Source organism: Juglans regia, chromosome 13, assembly GCF_001411555.2.
Source record: "Juglans regia cultivar Chandler chromosome 13, Walnut 2.0, whole genome shotgun sequence".
Lineage (NCBI taxonomy): Eukaryota > Viridiplantae > Streptophyta > Magnoliopsida > Fagales > Juglandaceae > Juglans > Juglans regia.
In genome coordinates this window covers 2,943,074-2,965,080 of record NC_049913.1, presented here as the reverse complement: position 1 = coordinate 2,965,080, position 22,007 = coordinate 2,943,074, and the positions used below count along the sequence as shown (strand labels likewise).

The 22,007-nt window shown below is 37.0% G+C and overlaps 3 protein-coding genes across 3 annotated transcripts; all 3 read left to right on the top strand.

Moving 5' to 3' along the window:
- Positions 1–9,095: 9,095 nt before the first annotated feature.
- LOC109007357 (bifunctional riboflavin biosynthesis protein RIBA 1, chloroplastic-like) lies at positions 9,096–14,941 on the top strand. Its single transcript, XM_018987004.2, has 7 exons — positions 9,096–9,291; positions 10,189–10,582; positions 10,703–10,924; positions 11,629–11,951; positions 12,872–13,001; positions 13,323–13,619; positions 14,168–14,941. Exons 1-7 carry the CDS (start codon positions 9,239–9,241, stop codon positions 14,435–14,437), a joined length of 1,689 nt encoding a protein of 562 aa, XP_018842549.1. The 5' UTR covers positions 9,096–9,238; the 3' UTR covers positions 14,438–14,941.
- Positions 14,942–15,822: 881 nt separating this feature from the next.
- Positions 15,823–19,483, top strand: LOC109022137 (BCL-6 corepressor-like protein 1). Its single transcript, XM_035684105.1, has 3 exons — positions 15,823–16,280; positions 18,533–18,598; positions 18,856–19,483. Exons 1-3 carry the CDS (start codon positions 15,880–15,882, stop codon positions 19,310–19,312), a joined length of 924 nt encoding a protein of 307 aa, XP_035539998.1. The 5' UTR covers positions 15,823–15,879; the 3' UTR covers positions 19,313–19,483.
- A 2,056-nt stretch (positions 19,484–21,539) lies between these two features.
- Positions 21,540–21,920, top strand: LOC109022138 (classical arabinogalactan protein 7-like). The gene has a single exon (XM_019004958.1). It carries the CDS (start codon positions 21,540–21,542, stop codon positions 21,918–21,920), a length of 381 nt encoding a protein of 126 aa, XP_018860503.1.
- The last annotated feature ends 87 nt before the right edge of the window (positions 21,921–22,007 follow it).

Here is a 22,007-nt window from a genome sequence, read left to right as displayed (position 1 = left end):
TTGATTCTTATAATACAATAAGTTGTGCTACACAGAAGGCTGCACACCCACTTAAAAATATGTGATTTTATTTTTTTATCCTCATATTTTATATTGAATTCAATATGATTCATAAATCATATTGAATTCAATATGAAATATGAGGATAAAAAAATAAAATCACATATTTTTAAGTAGGTATGCAGGATATGAAGCTTATATTTAGAATTTTTCTAATACAATACGATACAACTGCCCTTTTCTTACCAGCCATAATATTTTATTCCTTTTTTCGTTATTTGTTTATTCCTTTTTTCTAAGTTCTTGTTTGGCTATCTGGAAGCACCAGAGGGTATACATGTGTTTGGCAAACCATTGAAATTTTAACACGTGGAAATTTAACATGTGATTGTCTCATCATTTCATCCCATAAATCATACATATTTTTATTTTGTTTTTTTTATTAAATTAATTAAATTATTCTATTTATCATCCATATATTATATATTTATTATAAAAAAATTAAAAAAAAAATGATGTGTAAAGATACTAAATAGAATTTTAAAAATAAAAAGACATTATTTCAGTCTTACCATTTTCCTTTTGTTTATAATAATTTATAGACGAGACACTACAAACCGGATGCGGTGGGAACCTGGAATTTACACCCCCAAATTAGAGGATAACATGTATGTTGTCTAACATAGTTACGATAGAATTGATTTCATTTTATAAAATTTATAGGTAACTCTCTCCTCTCTCCCTCTTCCTCCTCGCTCAGATTTTCTCCCCTCTCTCTCTCTCTCTCCCTCCTCAAGCTTGAATATCTCTCTTTCTCTCCCTCAGTCGCTTTCCCTCTCTATCTCTCTTTGATTTCTTTAAAACTGTGCTTGAGTTGAAATTAAGTTACATGACTGTTCTCATATCTCAGACTTACAATTTTTCCAGGCACCATTGCTCCTAAAATATTTGGATTTTGTTTCTTAAAACCAATCAGGTGGTTCCTTTGCAATTGATTCTTTTGAAAAATCCAAAACAACAAGTTCCCCAAGATTGATTCACAGTCTGAGGGGTTCAGAGTGGGAAAGCCATGTGCACGTATATGAGCTCACCACATTGCACTTTCCTCCAATTCCTATAACAAATTAAATAAGGAACAAAACAAAATGAAAACATACCATTCAGACCTGTTAACATGAAAAAAAAACTGTTACAAGCTTGAGATGAAAGAGAGAGCGACTGGAGTTTGAGGATGAGGAGAGAGAAATAGAGATCTGAGTGGGGGAGAGAGAGAGAGAGACAGAGATGGCTTCATAGAAAGAAAAAGAGCAAGGGAGAGAACGTTCGAGAGGGTTATTTTCTCCAATCGTTTATACCGTAAATAATATAGATTGCTTACGTGTCGGCTTCTAAGCAAACTTCTCACCACATTCGTTTTTAAGATTTTCTCATTTAATATTTCTATGTTTTATTCTCGTTTTTCATATAATCAAATGTAACTAATTATCTTCACTCAAAAATATATGAGTAATCCATAAGGGGATTTTTCTCCCGCCCATAGAATTTTCTAGGCCCAATCTATTAGAGGGACTTATTAGAAAATAAAATATGAGAGAAAGAGAGGGGACAAGAATGGACTAAGAAGTGAGGGTGTCAGGAGAGGAAAATTGATGATTTGACATAAAGTAAGAGAAAGTAAGGTGTTAGGTGTTAGGAGACAAAAATAGGAAAGGGACTTAAAGCAAATTAAGGGGAGGGGGGTAGGAGATAAAGGGGGAACCTACGGATGGGGGACTTTTGGAGGACGGGGGGAGAGGCTTCTAGGGTTTTTCTTCTTCGACTTCTTATTCAATCTTTCAGGAGAGAACATCTTCTCCAGCAAGTAGATCTTCATTGTACAATGAGAAATGAGAGGTTTTGAGAAATTGTAAACAAGCATATTATAGTGAAAACTCCCCTCCCCAAACTCTCATGGACGTAGGCTAGTGTCAAACCACGTAAATCTGTGTGTCTATCTCTCTTTACTTTCTCTGCATTTAAATATTGTTCATCGCCATGGATTTATACACCGACACCGTACAACCACACAAGACCACTGCCGGAGGCTCCACACATAACTGATCGAGGCCCAGCTCTGAAGACTCGAGTTGCTGAAACTTTGCCCAAAGATGTGCGAAACATGACATTAATAATAGCGTCGTCTGTGGGATTGTTATAGATCTTACGTGTATTTCGTATGCCTGCGACAATCCGTTCCGAACAACTTAGAATAGACACAAAGGAAGTCATGAAGGCAAGGCTGAAAGCCATGGAGGAACGGGTGACGAAGCTGACCGACGAGGTGCAAACGCTTCGCAAAGTAAACGAGGAGCTCATATCCGAATGAGCAGATGAAAATCTTTCAGATAAATACTTTTGACTCTCCAACCTTTTATTTTTTTGGGTATTTAGCAAGAAATGACGCCTGGTTGTTTTTGCTCGGGCACAAAACCAAATGTCCCAGCTACTTAGAATTGTAAAATACTCAATTTTGAGCATACTTTATAAGGAAAGAGAGGTCAGGATACACCTAATAGCTTGCAAGCAGGGACCAAGTGTGCACTGTGCACTTTGCACTGTGGAGGTGGCTGTGCATGGCATAAATAGTGCCAAGCACGTACCATGTGCACCCAAGAGCTCGCGACACCCAGCCGCGAGCCCAGACCACCCGCCGGTAGCATCCGATCGGACCATCGGCGGTTTTTTACGGCAGCCCCGTTGGCCCCCATCGGCGGGAAGCCGTGAGTAGTGTTCACGGCATGCGCCTCCTTGTGCACGCGAGATTGCGACTCTGCCCAGCCGTGGCATGGCCAGCGAGCAACGCAGGTGGCCACCTTGTGCCCCACCGGCAGGCTTCCTAACCGCCGCAGTGGGCATACATCCACCATAGGACACGCATCAACAGCTCGTGGCAACGGAGAGAAGAAATGCCACAGCCTCGTTGTGGCGCAGCAGGAAAGTGGCACTAGAAGCCACCATCTGGCGTCGTCTATTCGCGCCGAAGTGAATGCCAACCATTCTCAAACGGCGGCAACCTCTTTTGCCCTGTACGCAACCACATGAATACAACCAGTTCATCGCGATATCCTTCTCCTCGCCCATGGCCAACCTTTATGGCCACTGAACTCCACGACCACAACTCCTCTACCACAAACTATCCACGGGCATGGACTCATCAACAACCTTTCCACGGCCCTTGAAGCGTCACTCCTTGGCCGTGCACGATGGCACGTCAGTCCATCACTCCTCGACCAGCTCCTCCTCGACTACTCTTCCTCTGCCAGCAACTCCACAATTCAAGCCTCTCAGACAACACCTTCCTCGGCCTCCTACAGCCACACAACTCACTCCTCGGCCATGCACATTGGGTGGAGCTCCTCAGCCTGCGCTGCGCACACGACTAGCACCTTAGTCCAGCATTTTTTGGAAGTTCAGCTAGCGCACTTGGCCAGCTCCTCGGCCCGGTGTTTGTCGACCAATGCATGTGATCTCTTTCTCACCTACTAGCAGCTTGGCCATGCACATCGGACATACCCTCTCAACTAAGGACATCACGGTCATGCATGGTCATGCATGGCAAGCACGTGGCCCACCACCTTACTCGATGGACAACATCATGACAATACACAATCAGGGAAAAATGAACAAATCTAAAGACGAGTGACTTCCCCAACGACAAAAAAAAAAGGAAAATGAAAGTATAAATAAAAATAAGGAGCGAGGAAGAAAGGAAATGGCAAACAACAACATTCAATTTCAGTCAAGTAGTGGGCAAAAATTCAGTTGCAGCAGCTAAACACTCCGGTTTGTCCCCCTCAAAACTTATGTGAAATATGTTTTACTAACGTAATTATTTCTTGTGGTGCAAAACACCAGTTGTACGACCCGATATGAAGGGGAAATTTACCTTCTCGCGAGGCCAAAAGGAAAAGATGACTTAAAAGGTTGTCTTATCCTTCTCGCGGAGGAGTGCGGGTCGGTCATTGGCCATCCGAAAATAAAATTTACCTTCCTCGTAAACGTCAATAGGCAGAAGCGGGTCTAGTAATAGACTACCTGAATGACTTACCCCCTGGGGATACCAAGAGGAAAGGTAGGCGTAAAGGTTGTCTTGTCCCTCTTGCAACAGAGAGTGGGATCAGCCTCACGGCTCCACGAATGAATTACTCTGATCTCCGTTGCGACGAAGTGTGGGATTAGCGCCAGTCTAACCCAAACCTACCCTTCCATGTGATGTCAATGGGCATGAGCGAGTCTAGAACAAACTACTCGAACAACCTACCTCCCCACGAAGGATGATAGGTGAGCAGGTGGCTCAACCTCCTCATTTGGGAGAGCGGAACCAGCCCCCACAGCGGCCTGAATAACTTACCCTGACCCTCCATTACGGTGAAGGAGCGGATCAGCTACATTTCTGCTCGAATTACTTCCCTGCAAGACAACAAAGGGAAATGTAGGCCTAAAGGTTGCGTTATCCTTCCTGCGGCGGAGTGTGGGTTAGTCTTTAGTTACCCGAAGGAAAATGCTTCAATGTTTTGAATACCGTACCGGACATCGTACCGGTCAAGGCACTGGAACGAAATATTTCGGTACCAGTACCGTTTCGGAATAGCATTTCGGGATAACGTTTCGGGATAGTCGATATATAAATAAATTATATATATAAATATATATAAAAATTATATTTCAAAATAATAGTCTATATATAAATACATATATATATAAATTATAAATAGTCTAGTCTAAATTAGGGGTACGAAATTTAAAACACTAAAATGCTTACCTTCCTCGTCAATGTCAACGGGTGGGAGCGGTTTTAGTAGCAAATTGTCCGAATGACTTACCTCTCTATGGGATACCATATGGAAATATAGGGCTTAAGATTGCCTTATCCCTCCCACAGTGGAGAGTGGCATCAGTTTCGCGGCTACCCGAATAACTTACCTCAGCCCTCGCTACGATGAAGTGTGAGATCAGCGCTAGCCTGACCCAAACTTACCCTTTCCTGTGGTGTCAGAGGGCGGGAGCGGGTCCAGAACAGACTGTCCGAACAACTTACCTCTCTCAGGGAACAAAGGGATGAGGTGAGCTAGAGGTCGTCTTATTCCTCTTGTGAATGAGAGTGGGTTCAGCCCTAATGTTACCCGAATACTTACCCCGACCCCCACTACTACGAAGGAGCATACCAGTCACATTGTTGTCTGAATTACCTCATCGAAGGAGAAAGAGACGGTTCGGCATAAGACATTCCGACCTCTCCCCGACGAAGAGTAGGCCGAGTCTATGAACCGCCCAAATAATGAATAGAAAGATACGGTCATCATCAACGAAATCCACATTAATGGGATCTTCATCAGCAGCTTACCTTCCCGTGAGGCAAAAGTGAAAGGTAGGCCTAAAAGATTGTCTTATCCTTTTCACGAAGGAGTGATGGTCAGCCCTTGACCACCTGAAGATAAAATCTCCACCAACGAACTCTAGATAAGTGAAATCTCCATCAACGAAATCTTCATCAACGGAATCTCCACCAAAGGAAACTCCACCAGCTCCAACCTACCTCCCTGCGAGGCAAAATGGACTAGTCGCGCCAGAGACTGCTCTATCCCTCTCGCGGAGGAGGAGTGCGGCTCAGCCTTCGGCCACTCGACATATTTATTAGCAGAATCTCCATCAAATAAATATTCAACAACGGAATCTCCACCAAATGAATATTCACAAATAGAAACTAATACTCTGACAATGCTGGAAGGAGAAAATGGAAAGAAAATCTAAGGAAAAGCGGAGGGACAAATCGAAAGAAAAGTAAATGAATGAGTAGATGGAGAGGGAAGCAAAATGGAAGAAAAAAAATAGGAGCGAATGGAAAGGCGGCTAAGGAAATATGAGCAAAAGGACTAGAGCTAGAGGAAATATGAGCGAAAGGAAAGACGGCTAAGGAAATAGGAGCGAAATGAATGGTGCTAAAGGAAATATGATCGAAAGGAGAAGGTGGCTAAAGGGAATAGCTAAGGGAAATGTAGTTAACGGAAATAGGAAATGGAAAGAAAATGCGGCTCAAAGAAATAAGAAAGGAAAAAAAGGTTAAAGGAAGTTGGTAGGACAAAGCAAAGACATAAAGGCTTGGCGAGGTAGAACCCCACCTAAAGACCGACAAGCGGAAAAACTGACAGCCCAAGAGAATGAGGCGAGAATAATGAAAAACGGGCTAAAAAAATTCCCATCGGATAGGTCCAATAGGAATTGATGGAGTAACTGTGAGGGGATTTTTCTCCCGACCTATGGAATTTCCTAGGCCCAGCCCATTGGGGAGACTCACTAGAAGATAAAATATGAGAGAATGAGAGGGCATAAGAATAGACTAAGGAGTGAGGGTGTCAGGAGAGGAAAAATGGGTGATTTTACATAAAGTAGAGAAAAACAAGGTGTAAGGTGTTAGAAGAAAAAAGTAGGGAAGTGACTTAAAATAAATGGTGGGTAGGAGATAAAGGGGGGAACCTACGGATGGGGGGAAAGAGGCTTTTGGAGTTTTCGACTTCTTCTTCAACCTTTCGGGAGAGAACATCTTCTCCAGCAAGTAGAAATCCATTGTACAGTGAGAAATAAGAGGCTATGAAAGATTGTAAACAAACATATTATAGTGGAAACTCCCCTCCCTAAACACCCATGGATGTAGGCCTAGTATCAAACTACGTAAATCTGTGTGTCTATCTCTTTTTTTTTTCTCTGGATTTAAATACTGTTCATCACCATGGATATATGCACCGACACCGTACAACCGCACTGGACCACTGCCGGGGGCTCCACACAGCACCGATCGAGGTCCAACTTTGAAGACTCGAGTTGCTTAAACTTGGCTCAAATGAGTGCGAAACATGATGTTAACACTACTCATCATCTATTTTACTACCATTCTCTTATTATCTCATGATGTAGTATTAAATAATTGAAAACTTTTTATTATATTTTATTTGTGGGTCTATCATTTAATGTCACTAGTAACATAAATGGATGTTGAGAAGACTGTGATAAATAGATTTTTTCAAAATATTACCCATTTCCTTCACTCTCTTTCAACCAATTACTGCAATGGTATATGGTACAAGTGAAAGCCATAAGATTTCGATTGCGTTTCTCATACCAAGCATTCACCACACCCACTCATTCTCTTGTTACTTTTTATTACTTTAGTGTATAGTTGCTATCTTAGAGCATTGACATTGTCTTCATCAAAGTTATCTCTAAATTTTGATGAAAAATACATAATTTTTATAAATCCAAAACCTCCATAGTCATAACCTCACATTGAATTAGCCATTGAATTCATCAAAATAATAAAAATATTTTTATTTTTATTTTCATATTTGACAATTACACTAATTATATGTTAATTAATAATTTAATTTATTCTTGTATTATTATTACAAGACGGTTGGAGATTAAACGTGAATAAAAAAGACTTTTAGAGATAAAAAGTGAATAAAAAATAGATTTGATGAGTAAATAGTAGTCCTTCAAATTTAAAGAAATCTATCTATTTATTGTAGCTCAAAGTTTCTTATTTATCTCTTTGGCTAATCCAATACAGCTATATTTTGATGAAATTCATCATATTTTATATTTGACTAGACTTTTAATGAAACGAATATCAATATTCTAGACATTATTGACAAAATGATACATGGAAATGGAAAGACAATCCGATAAGGGCTTAAACTTGTAGACTTGATGGATGATAACTTCAAAGACATTTAAGTGAGTTTAAAACAACTATAAAATAAAAATCCGATACAGACTATTTATTTATTTATTTAGGCTTAGTTTGAATATTGAAACATTTTAATTTATATTATCTTATCATTATAATTACTTTATAAAATAAAATAAATAATTTAATTTTTTTAAATATTAAAATAATATTAATATTAAAAAATAATATTTTATTCAATTTAATTTAAAATTATTTCATTTCTTCTCTTTTCACGTTGTTTAAAGTTTTAAATAATATTTTTATTTTCGCACGTGGTGCGGTCCAAGTCAACCAAGTGGTGCCAGGCAATGCAAGGAACTACAATCTAACGGTTGTTCAAACAGAGGAGACTCAGATCTAACCCTTAAATAATTAAATTACTTCCACTTTTAACAGGTCAGTGGCTGCCCAGAAGAACAAAGACAAAAAAAAGTCAGTGGGTCGTGCTGTTTCTGCTCCCCGCCCATCTCGTTTTTGCCCAGCGCACGCCGCACATCACCGGCTAAGAACCTGGCTGTGTCACCCGCACCCACATCAATGCTGAGATTTCACTTGGATCCTTAGATTTTTTTTTTTATTTTTTTTTATATCGAAACTCACAAAGACCTAATAATAATTTAGATTTTCTATTACACTTTCTAATATCAACAAATGTTACGATATTTATTAGATATTCCCTTTTAAGACTCTAGCTATATATTGGTATTAAGAGCCATGCCTTTCCTCCTTATCTCATTTTTTCCAAATCTTAAATTAGTAGATTTTACTTAGAATTAGTTTGGATAGTAAGATGAGATAAGATAATTTTAAATAAGTTAAATAAAATATTTTTAAAATATTATTTTTATTTTAAAATTAAAAAAAATTAAATTATTTATTATATTTTGTATAAAAATTTTAAAAAGTTGTAATGATAAGATGAGATGGATTGAAAGTATTTCTATATCTAAAGAAAACTCTTAAATATTGTCGGTTAGAGACATATACAAGATATTCTATTTTAATTGAGATGGATTTTGCTCATTTAAAAATATAATTAATTTAAAATGGTTATATTTAGAAGTAAAATAATTAAAATATCTAATCTTTTTAGTCAAAGGAATGTCATTTTATTTCATGTGAAATAAAGATAATTTTATTTCTATCCTCTCTTGGACGCAAGGAATTCGGCATTAACGTTTGTAAGAGAAGAAATGAAAAAAGGAGAAACAAAAAAATAAAAATAAAAATAAGGGCGTGATATTATTGGTTGGGGACAGAGCTACGTCACCCGCGGATTACGGACATTGTTTTTCCTTATACAATTCGCCGTTGGCTCGTATTCCTTCCTACCTTCGCCTTCTCCAAATCTGTTTCATTTTTGCTTTTCTTTTTCCTCTTCCCCTCGATATATAGGAGGACTAATTTTAGTTCAAGGAATCGAAAGCTTCTTTTATTTAAGCTTCTGGTGTCTCTCTCTTTCGGCGACAGACAATGGCATTCATCAACACATCTTCTCCTTCAACAACAGCTCTCTCTCGCCTCCAGTTAGTCCTCCTTTCTCTCCATTCTCGTTCTATTGCTTCGATCTTGTAATTTTCTCATCATTTACATGTCGCGTTTGGGTCTTTGGAATTGAACTCTAGCTGGGTTTTGTTGGGTTTTTCTTAGCAACTACTCTTGTTAAATCTTCTGCAAGCTCCCTGTCTGGATCTTATTTGTTTACCAAACTTGAGCACATTAATGGTCCACTGCGTCATATTTTCAAATTCGTAATCTTTGTGACAGCATATCCCGTTTGTAACTATTTTTGGTTTTATTTACTTCTAATCAACCTTGCTTTATTGATGCTGTATGTGTTGTGTTCATTTACTTTTTCCCTTATATTGATCGGATCCATGTTTTCCCTGGATATGCATATTGAGTACTTAAAATTCAGGTATAGTTTGTGACATGCATGCTATTGTGTTGAACGAACAGACTCTTCTTTTTAAATTTCTGAGACAACAAAGGTTGGACAAAAAAGAAATCCATGTTCAATTGTTTCTATAGTTTGGATATTGGAAAATACAACACTACCAAGCTACACAATTCCATGGGCTTAGTTGAGTCAAGACTACCATTACCCCAACCCATTCCATGAAAAGCTTCCGACTGTATGAAGTCGTCTATACATTCTTGCATACTACTTTGGTATATCTTGTTTCATCATGAGCATAATTTCCATTTCCTCAACCTGCCCTAGCTATAATACTGAAAGTATTTGAGTTTATATATAGGTCTAGAAAATGTTCAGGTTTTAGAAGCACTAATTGTATTAACATTTTCTATAGAGCCACCATTAAGGGAGCATGCAATTTTAATGCTGAATTTCATGATCCTTCCTTTCTATTGTTTCTGATCCTACTTTATTCAAATACTTGCCGACCATCTACTGTATGTAGGTTATGCAAAAGCTTCAATTTGTTCAACCGGTTGCACTCGGTGAATCCTTCTCTCGCAAGAAGGTATACAGCTGATTTTCCCTTGATCCGGTTGGGTGGGAAATTGCCCTTAAGTATTAAGGGTGTTGGTAAAACTAGAGCTACAGTCATATCTGGTGAAGGTGACCTTCTATCTTATGCCAATGGGAATGGTGTTGAGGAAAATAACTCTCTCATTGGTGATCAATCAGTTGGACTTGGCGTACAACCTGATGTGGTTGCATTCAGAACACTTGCAGCAGATACTGCTCTTACGGGGAGTGGTTTTCCCATTTATGATGAATTTGATATGGATCTCCCTACAGAAGGTTTTTCTTCCATCCCCGAGGCCATTGAGGACATTCGCCAGGGAAAGGTGCCTATTTCCTGAGTTCTGTCTTGTTACAAAATCTATTAGCATTAGAAGTTTTCTTAAAAGAAAATTAATGTAGCTTAATAGTTGTCTTTCCACATCTTATAATTTATTGCAATACAGATTGTAGTGGTTGTGGATGATGAGGACAGAGAAAATGAAGGAGATTTAATTATGGCGGCACAGTTGGCAACACCTGAGGCTATGGCTTTCATAGTGAAGCATGGAACTGGCATAGTTTGCGTGAGTATGAAAGGTAAAGACCTGGAGAGATTACAGCTCCCTCTGATGGTGGCCCAGAAGGATAATGATGAGAAACTTAGCACTGCTTTTACAGTGACCGTGGTATGTAGATTTCCTAGTTGATAATTATCGGTTTGCAACTTTTGTTTCATTCCAATAGTTTGGTCTTTGTTATCATTTATCTTTGAAATAAGCACAACCCCTCATCCAAGTGTTGACAAACTCCATTCTAACATTTTAAAATTCAAATTTTTTTGATCAGTTGTAAAAACTTGTATTGAAAAATAAAAGGCATAGCCTGAGCACACAATACGCATACAAGTGAAACACCTAATTAGAAATAGAAAAGGATACAAGAGAATTATGAAAATTTAGTCCATTAAAGTCAACAGAAATTTCCAAAGGAAAGAGTAATGAATAAGAAAATTTTATGCTCATCCATTGTTTGCTTGCAGTTTTCAAAATTTTTAGCATTCATTTCCCTCCAAATACACTACAATAGATGGGGGTCATCTTCCACACTATTGCAATTTGTAAAATGTTATATGACCCTTTCAAATATGCAAGCAATCTACTAACATTCTAAGCATGCTAAAAATTTAAATTTTAACTACCTATTTAAAAAACATTGGTGATTGTGATGACGACCATAATAACAAAACCTTTTAAAAGCTTGAGCTACTATCTCAATGAAGTTATTATGAATTTAATTGCAAATAAGAGTAATTTACTGTAGTATAAATTTGTTTTTATATACATAATCTTTTCTATAATAATAATTGATGTTAATTATGCTATATTTGTAGGATGCCAAACACGGTACAACCACAGGGGTATCTGCTCGTGATAGGGCAACAACAGTATTGGCTCTTGCATCCAATGACTCAAAACCTGATGATTTCAACCGTCCGGGCCATATTTTTCCATTGAAATATAGAGATGGTGGTGTTTTGAAAAGAGCTGGGCATACAGAAGCTTCTGTGGATCTTGCCGTGCTTGCTGGGTTGGACCCTGTTGCAGTTCTATGTGAGGTTGTGGATGATGATGGTTCCATGGCTAGATTACCAAAGCTTCGTCAATTTGCAGAGCAGGAGAAGTTGAAAATTATATCCATTGCTGATTTGATTAGGTACAATTTACCTCTGTTTTGTAGATTTTTACTTTATACTCATTTGGTAAGCCCTATGTATGCTTTATTAGGCCTGTTCTGGTGACTTGCCTTTTCATTGTGTTGGTTCATTGCAGAATTGGTTCAACATCTTGTCACAAACTTGGATCATGTATTTTAATTTTATATATTCTAAAACAAATGCTGAGAAAATCATGTAATATTTCATTAAAATGCAGAGGTACTTGCAAATAGTAAAAAGTTAATGAAAACGCATTTTTGTGGATGATATTTATGTGTCTTAACTACAATGATGCTTGCAAATGGTAAAAGTTTTGATGAATTGCCATCATGTATTACTGTGCATCTATTTGTATAGAGTGTTCTTATATACATCTAATGAAAGTTTAGTTTTAATATTTTCAACAGATGGTTGGAAAGTCAGCCATCTTGGGATGCTTTGACCATTCTAGTTGCTTAAGACTTCAACAAGTATTTTCAAGTTTCAACTTAAAACTGGTACCTTAGGCCAACACAAACTGGTCAATAGATAGGTTGTCAGCTCAAAATCTGTTTCAGAAAGAATGTGTCAGGCTGGCCAGGGTCCTGAGATAGTGAACTTAGTTGTGTGCTTGTGGGTCTGGTAATACGATGCGTGTGTTTTGTTGTGTGTTGGGGGAAGGGGGGATGCCGGGATGGTGAGGGGGAGTAAAGCCGGAGAAGCTTACTCATTTGTTCTACATTGCTTGTAAATAGCAGTATGTTAGTATAATTGATTTTGAGCTCACAGTTTTCTGGAATCCCATTTTGTTCAGGAACTATTTTTTGTTTTCTTAGTCAATTCCTATTTCGAGATGTTTGCTGCATAACTTATGCGAGTTCTCTGCTGTTATATTAAAACATAAAAGGGGCTCCATTCTAACATGGATAGTCATTGTCAGGTATAGAAGGAAAAGAGATAAATTAGTCGATCGCTCTGCTGCTGCCAGGATACCTACAATGTGGGGGCCTTTTACAGCCTACTGTTATAAATCCATTTTAGATGGGATTGAGCACATTGCAATGGTTAAGGTAAGCGATGCTTTAAATTTTTATTCTAAAAAAAATACATGGTTTTCACAGAAGCAAAATGAAATTGATTGAAGGGCCAAAAGTCTATGGACAACAGTTCAAATCTCGTATTGATACATGAGTTATTTACCTACCAAAAGGTATAATATGAAACAAGATTAATACAGAGCCGCTCAGTACATTCATCAAAACTCTGATGTCTGTCCAAAAACTTAAATCTAAAGGGAGATATAAGTTTTTTTTTTTTTTTTTATACATATAAGGATTTTTGGGCTAGTATTAGTTGTCATACTGATTTTTAACTACGCCATGCATCAACAGGGTGACATTGGGGATGGGAAGGATATTCTTGTGAGAGTACACTCAGAATGTCTCACAGGAGATATTTTTGGATCGGCAAGATGCGACTGTGGAAACCAGCTGGCACTTGCCATGCAGCAGATTGAGGCTGCTGGCAGGGGTGTACTGGTGTACCTCCGTGGACATGAAGGGAGGGGCATTGGTTTGGGCCACAAGCTTCGTGCTTATAATCTACAAGATGATGGGCGTGATACAGTGGAAGCCAATGAGGAGTTAGGCTTGCCTGTTGACTCCCGAGAATATGGCATTGGTGCACAGGTACTCTTAATTACAAATTCTATTTTGCAGGACTTACAACACATTAAAATAGTAATGTAAAGGCATTTGACTACCTGTTATAATCATAAAACTTTGAAATGCTTTTGGAATCAATTTCTAGAATTGGAGAAACTTTTGAAATGCTTTTGGAATCAATATTTGGAGTTGGAGAAACTTTGTCGGCAATATGAAAGACATCTTTTAGTGTAGCTCCGAATGCCTAGGCTTTAAGATTATCGCAATTTTTTGTTTTTAAATATGATTAACATTATCTGACAACTTAAGTTAATGTGCCATCGTAATTGTATATCAAGAGTTAGATGCATATTTGCTTCATTTACATGCTGAACTCCAATAAAGCTTTTGTACACATGACAGCTAATTTTAGTCTAAAGAGCATGAAGACATCCTAAAATGTTTATTCATGCTTTGCTTGTTTATAAAGAAGATGATTAGGAACCCAATAACAGTTGTTCCAACCTGAAATGCATAAACATATCTTAGATGTACCTTCCTTTGACATGAATTTATTGGCTTTGTCACTGCAGATGCTTAGGGATTTAGGTGTTCGAACAATGAAGCTAATGACCAACAATCCTGCTAAGTATGTTGGGCTCAAGGGTTATGGTTTGGCGATTGTGGGCAGGGTGCCATTATTAACTCCGGTTACAAAAGAGAACAAGAAATATTTAGAGACCAAGCGTGCTAAAATGGGCCATGTCTATGGTTTGGAATTTAACGGCCGATTAAATAGTCTTATCAGTGGCAATGGTAAACAGAGTGTCAGTGGTGCATCCAATGCTGTTTCTGAGGCTTGAGTCACGTTGCCTACACTATAACGGTCAGCTGGTTAATGCAGTAAAAATAGATATCTTAGACTCGCAGGATTCACTTAATTTCCATATACAGACACTTCTGACTGGCGAAGTTGGCATTTTCAATCACATGGATTAATGTGATGAGTAATGATATATACACAATACATTTTCACAACACATTTTACAATAATGTTATAAGAGGAGGATATTTTTGTAAAATGATGTTATTTTTATAAGGTGTTTTACAAAAGTACCTCTTATTTAAAACATAATTGTGTAAAGTATTGTGAAAAATGTTGTGTCGATCATTTTCCTAATGTGATACGGTTCATTCTTTATAGACTTGGCCTGAATTTAAAGCATGGGTGCATGCTTAGTCACAAGTTCTCACAAACATTTTTGCCAGGTCTCTTGTAATGTCATTCATTCTTTTGTCTATCAAGTGTAACTCTGAATAAGGCAATCAATCCCATTTAATAAAAGGTAGATTCTCTTTGATGGCTTGCTTTACGAGTTTCTGAGTTATGGCTGCTTGAAGAGGTCACAGCTATGTGAATTTTGATTAATATTCTCAATGATTTTACCAAGGAAGAATTTGGCAAGTGGGATCAGACAAAAAAATTAAAATCATCAATTTTTTCAAATTTTCACATAAGATATTATAAATAATTTAATTTTTTTAAATTTTAAAACAATAATGATATTTTAAACTTTCATATAAAACTAAAAATTCTCATCTTACCGTCTAAATTTATTCTAGTACGTTTGATTATCAAATTTATCTTAACTCATCATTATAATTTTTTAAAATTTTAATATAAAATATAATAAATAATTTAATTTTTTTTTAATTTTAAAATAATAATAATATTAAAAAATAATATTTTATTATTTTAACTCAATTCAACTCAATTTAAGATGAAACTTGGCCTAAAAAATCATTTTCCTTATTTTTAATACTTTTGGGTTAGGTTTGCTATGCTTTGCTTGGGGGGCCAGAGAATGACGTGTAATCGTAATTTTACCATAGACGGTCCCACCGCGTGAAGAAACCCAGCTCGTCCTATCAAACGTACACAGGCTTCCATTTTTCGACCGTTACGCACATGGCAAAGCATCCGACCTCACATTTTTTTATCCTACGTCCCCCGCATTTTTCGCTGTCGTCAAAGTCCCCAACGCCAACCTAAGACTACGCGTCCCACCGTCTCTTCTTTAGCCAGCTGAGCTTTCTCTTCTTTAATTGGCCACCAATAACAAATCCACAAAACCGCGTTTCTTTTTCAAAAGTGTAAAGAAGATTATTCACCTTAGAGGCGTGATCGAGACGTTGCTACTAAATTACTAAATTACCACCACTACCATATATATATATAGACGCACTCGTTCTCTTCGTCTCACTCACACTCTTATACTCATCTCACTCTCAAATTTTTTCTGTAATGGCTCGCTTAAGCATTCCTTCATTAATGGCAGTGCTGGTAGCATTTTCTGTGGCCTCCACCATGGCACAGCCCCCGGCGCCGTCTCCCTCAAAATCCCCACTAGCGAGTCCACCAACGAAAGTCATTGCTCCTGTGCAGTCTCCGGCCGCTACGACTCCCGCATCTGCACCGTCTCCTGTGAAGACTCCGCCGACAAGTGCTCCATCCCCGACAGTGGTGACCTCTCCGCCGTCGCCTTCCCCTGTTTCTCCTGAGGCTTCGGCGAGCCCTCCTGCGTCAATTGCTGCTACGCCTTCGGAAGCTCCCGGGCCGGCGGAGAACAGCGCGGGTTTGAGCAGAGTCGGGTTCGCTGGATCTCTGGGCGTCGGAGTATTCGCAGCAGCAGCTTTGCTTTTTTGAAACCGTTGCTTTTTTAGAGGGAATGTAATGAATGGCGTTATTAAACCCATTTTATTTAAGTTTTAGGGATACAGACTACGGTGGCCTTATTAGATTTATTTATTTATTCATTGGGGATTTAGTTTGGTTTTCCTTTCTTTGAGTTTGTCATGATATAATATACATTTATATAATCCGGGCTCTTCTTTTTATTCTTAATATATATATTTGTCATCAATTACGTTAAGTTCCACTTGTCCAAAAAGAATTTTAGTTTTTTTTTTAAAATTACAATTACTCTCTAATATATAAAAATAAAACAAGTTAAGTTTATTATTAAAGAATTCTCGAGACTATTTAAAAATTTTAACTATCTTTTGACACAATCCCAAACAATCCCCCTAAGCTACACGGCGTGTTGGACGTTAAAACTTAAGATAATTTAAGGGATTTAGGCTATTTCTATGCAATTTTTTTTTTTTTCAAATGGTAAATAGACTTCATTCTCATTCAAGAAAGAGAAGTTACAGCTGTGACTGATACATACAGAAAAAATCAAAGAATATAAGTCAACTATTCATGATTAGAGTTCTACCAATATGTAAATTCTTTTATGATTGGTATGATCTTTACTTTTATAACTCTTTACAAACAAGCTATTTGAGAGATCACATTCTGCCTAAAGTAGAGATAAAGAAAATAACAAAACAAGTAAAAGATACATTGGAAAAAGTGAAATACATTCTAAAAAATTGTAGATTTGCATTTTTAACTTTAGTAAAAATAAAAAAAGTGAACATAAAAATTGTGATGGGGCGCGAGAGGCATGCGCTATCCTGTGAGTATGGCGAATAGTCGAATCTGAAAAAACTGGTGACTCTAATTCAAGAAGTGTCACACGTGGTGACGATAGAACTCCCATTTCAATAGCACGTGATTGTCACGCGTGCATTTTAGACTCTGCATATGGCCCATGCGCCATTTCATTTGACGAGGTTGTTGACATGATTGAAGGATTGGCACCTTGATAATCTTTTCAAATATCCAAAACCTCTAAATTCTAATGCTGAGACGGGAGCTACTAATCTCGTAAAACGTCGAAACTGTTTTTTGGGATATAATAGTATTATTTAAAGATCTTTCTACATGACATATGAATGGCGTATATGATTGATATAATTGCTTTTAAATAAAATTATTCTTTTAAAATATGATGATGATACTTCAAAATTTATGATATAATTTGTATATGATATCGTCGTGGTTGTTATTATCGTTATTCAATATGTTTCTTTTTGGTAAGTTTTTTGACTTTTTGACCGCCAATTCAACACGGGAGCACAACCATATGGTCAAAATATTTGCGATGCTTGCGCTTAAAATCATAAAGAAAATAACAGAATAAAGAGAAAATCTGGGAACATTGTCATGATTTGATAATAGAGAAATGATATTTATAGTTTTAAAATTTGTAATGTTGTATATTTTTTTAAAAGTATATATAATATAGTGTTTGAAAAAACAAAGATAATTTGGTAGCGTAATTTCTCATCTACTTAAAAAAAAAGTTAATATTTTAATTAAAACATTCAAGAAGAAAATGTAATATTAACTGATTTTGAATCTCTCTCTCCATATCAGAACAGAAAAAAGATTTACATTTGGAGCTAAATTTTTAAGAGGAATTATATTTGCGAATCAGTTTAAATATTTTTTAAAAAAATTAAAAACTTATTAAAAATATTTTCTTAACTATTAAGTAAAAATAAAATAAAATTCGCAACAAAAATGAAGTAAAATTACCAATTTGAAATAAATTAATAATTATTTTATAAGAGAATTAAAATATTGATTTACAATCTGATTTGTAGACTTAATTTAATTGAAATTTCTAATAAATAAAAGAGCGGTGCTATTCCAGTGTAATTTTTTTCTTCAAATATTTTTTTAAATCAGTTTAAATAATTTTTTAAAAAATTAAAAACTTATTAAAAATATTTTCTTAACTAGTAAGTGAAAATAAAATAAAATTCGCAACAAAAATAAAGTAAAATTACCAGTTTGGAGTTTTTCAATTGAGTAATATTAAAAAAAAGTTATTATAGCAATGTATTATTTTATATTTATTACATGACTACTTCTAATTAATTATTCTCAATATTTATTTAAAAAAATATATAATCTAAAGGATGACATATTATTCATATAAAATAGATATTATTAATAATAATTTTTATCTATATTTATTCTTTTCTAATTTTGTGCTGTAAAGTGGTCCCAAGTACAACACGTCTTTCTATTATCTGCACCGTCCTATTTCCGACCGTTACAAGCAAAGGTACTCAATCTTACGGTTCACATTGTTGACAAATCTGAATTTTGAAACACGCGTAGACCAATGATTTGATGACAGCCGTATCTTTTGGGCCAAGCATGGAACCCGTAATTTGAAATTTTGGTCTGAGTTGTCCACTCGGTCACGGTGTCTCATCATGATATCACAGTTGTAATCGCGAAGGAATTCCCAACCGTCGGATCTATATCGCGTAATTTGATGAACGACCCCTCTAGCGTCCCTCCTATAAATTAACGGCCCCTGCTTCGTCTTTCACAGATCCTCCACATTCTCTCAGTATCACAGTTTTTCATCCTCGCACATTCTCACTCCCTCCGTCTATTCGAAACTCGTAGAATGGCTCACTCAGGCATTTTCATTCTTATGCTACTGACCGCAATGTTGGTGGGCTCCACCATAGCACAATCTCCAGCGTCGTCCCCGAAGACATCTCCACCGGTCTCGTCTCCCACCTCTCCGGCTGTGACTCCTCCAGTTTCTGCTCCTTCTCCTCAGGCGGCTGCTCCATCTCCGACTGCAGTTAACTCTCCTCCGTCGCCGTCTCCCGCGTCCTCCGAAGCTCCGGCGAGCCCTCCCTCATCGATCTCGCCACCGTCCGAAGCACCGGGACCGGCCCAGAGCGGTGCCGTTTCCAACCGTCTCGCACTCGCTGGATCTGTGGCTCTTGCGGTATCCGCTGGGTTTTTGATGATCTAGATGTGATAGAGCTGCTCGGACTATTTTACCATGAGGCTTACAGATCCTTAATTATTTGTTTATGTACTTAATAATATTCATTTCGGCCATTTAATTTAGGACATATAAATTTCTTGTTACATTCTTTGAGGTTTGTTTTATATATATAATCAGTTTATCAATTTTTTAAAATTTAAATTATTTGAAGCTTTAGCAATGAGAGCGTGTTTTCGTTAATTCACCAGTGAACTGAGCAATATATGGATTCGATTTTCTAATATCATTCAAAGAAAAAAAAAAAAAAAGAAGAAAAAAGATGAATAACAAATTTGCGTTAAACAAAATGTTTTCCAATGCATAAATCCCGGAAAATTTGTGAATTACGGTCAATTTTATCTAGGATGCTGTAGATTAACATGATTCCTTGTGAGCAAATTTGGCTACTCTGCCAACCTGATTTCACAAACTCATCGTGAGTGAGAGAGAGATTACTACTGTCAAAAGAGAAAAAGGATTTTAAAACGTGATTAATTTACAGGAATCAACAGAAAAGAAAACTAGATGATTTTAATATTATTTGATTTTGATTTTGATTTTGTTTTTTGAGTGGTGTTTTAACGGTTAAATTGAGAAGTTGATGAGTGAATTACGCTGTCGTGCACTGCAATTTGAAAACCCATCAGAATCGTCGGGAGATTAGGGGGCTGTGGGGAGAGAGATAAATCACAATGACATAGCAACTGACATCTAAACAAAGAAGCTTCCCCCCCAGTCTCCGACCCAAAATGACATAGCAATTGTGACATCTACAACAGAGAAAGGTCGTTTCCACTGGACCAACTATTTTTTCCCCAGCCATCATTTTTTAAGAAAAAAAGCAAAACATAAGATGGTAGACAAAGAATAGTCCTTCGACGACGTTTCCAATTAGGTAGGCGATTGAAAGCGCAAGCATTAACGTGGTTCCAAATAACAGCTTGGTCCCACCACGTATCTCCATACTGTTTTCCTAGTGGTCCATCTGTACAGAGATAATAATAACCTTCCAACGTTCCTCCTCCTCTTCCGATGATTAGGAGTGATACTCGCATGTTACGGGATGGAGTACCTTCTCCCGCACCCCATCCCCATGGTGCGGGATTGAGATTTTTCTCCTACCCTTTGCCCTCGGGTGGCGGGAGTAGGATTTTTCCCACCCCCCATTTAGACTAATACATTTTTTTTTATAAAAATATTTTTTTATCTAAAAATATTTTTTTAGCTTAAAATTATAATATAATTTAAAAAATAAATTAAAATTTATAAATATAAAAAAAACTTAAACTCATTAGAATTAAATTTTAAATTATTTTTACCTTCTAAGCCAATCTTTATTTACTATTACTCATTTATTATTTTAAGTGTATTTGACACTTTTATTTTTTATTATAATATTTTTTAAAGTATTTTTTTAACATTCTTAATTATTAAAAAAAATAAAAATATATATAATTTCACTAATAGTTAATTTATTGATTATTAAATAAAAAAAAAATAATAAATAAGTGGTTGTTAGCAAATCATTATCTAAAAAAATAAAATAAAATCCAAAATTTCCTCGAGCAGCTCTAACTCTAAGCAAGCAGCTCTAAACTCCCTCACTCCGAGGCTCTCTCGGTCTGCCACATAAACAATATCCACCATCTATTCGCTGCTTGACGAGTCAAACCAATCAATCCAACGGCCCATAGCTAAGACGTACCTACAGTTAACTCTTCAAAGAAGGATAATGCTGGAGCTCCCGGTCCCGCTGGAGCTCTATTGTATTTTATTATGTGTATTTTTTAATTTTTTTTATATAGATATTTTTAATGATTTTAAATATTTTTAAAAAATAAAAAAATTTATAATATTATTAAATAATACTTGCTTAATCACGAAGTAAAATATAAAATATATTTTTATGATTTTTTATTTTACTTCGTGATTAAGAAAGTATTTTTTAATAACTTTTTTTTTATTTCTTGATTAAGAAAGTGTTTTTAATGATGTTTTAAATTTATTTTATTTTTTAAAAAATATTAAAAAATATTATATAAAAAACAACTTAAAAACAAACACATACAATATATGCCTGCTGTAGCACGATCCCTTCAAAGAATCTCTATTTATACCCTCGCCCTTGGTTCTCATTTTTCTCAGACCTACGACGCCTCAACTGACTCTCCCTCTCACTCTCTCGTCATTGGCGCGCGCAAGCTTCGTGATTATGATTTTGGCAATGTTTGCGGGCTCCGCATTGCCGATGTCTCCGGAGCCTACTCCGGCATGGTCTCCAGCCAACCCACCGACTTCGACTCCACCACCGTCGTCATCGACTCCTAGTGCTCCACCAGAGTATTCGACAGCGCCAGCAAAGCCGCCGGCCAATGTGCCGTCTCCGAATGCCACTTCTCCTCTGCCATCTCCGCCGCCTCCTCATCCTACTTCTCCTTCTCCGTCCTCTACTCCGTTGTCGGACAGTCCTCCCGCGTTGAATGCATCCCCTCCCGAAGCGCCTGCCCCGGGCAACAACGCCGCCGTTTCCAACAGATTCGCCGTCTCTGCGTCCCTTGTAGTCGTTCTCCTCACAGCCGTTTTCGCCATGTAAAGCTTTTAACTTCCTCAGCATGCGCGGCACAGAGTGGACCACTACAACATGTGTAGTACTTTATTTTCTCTTATCAGTATCTATTTT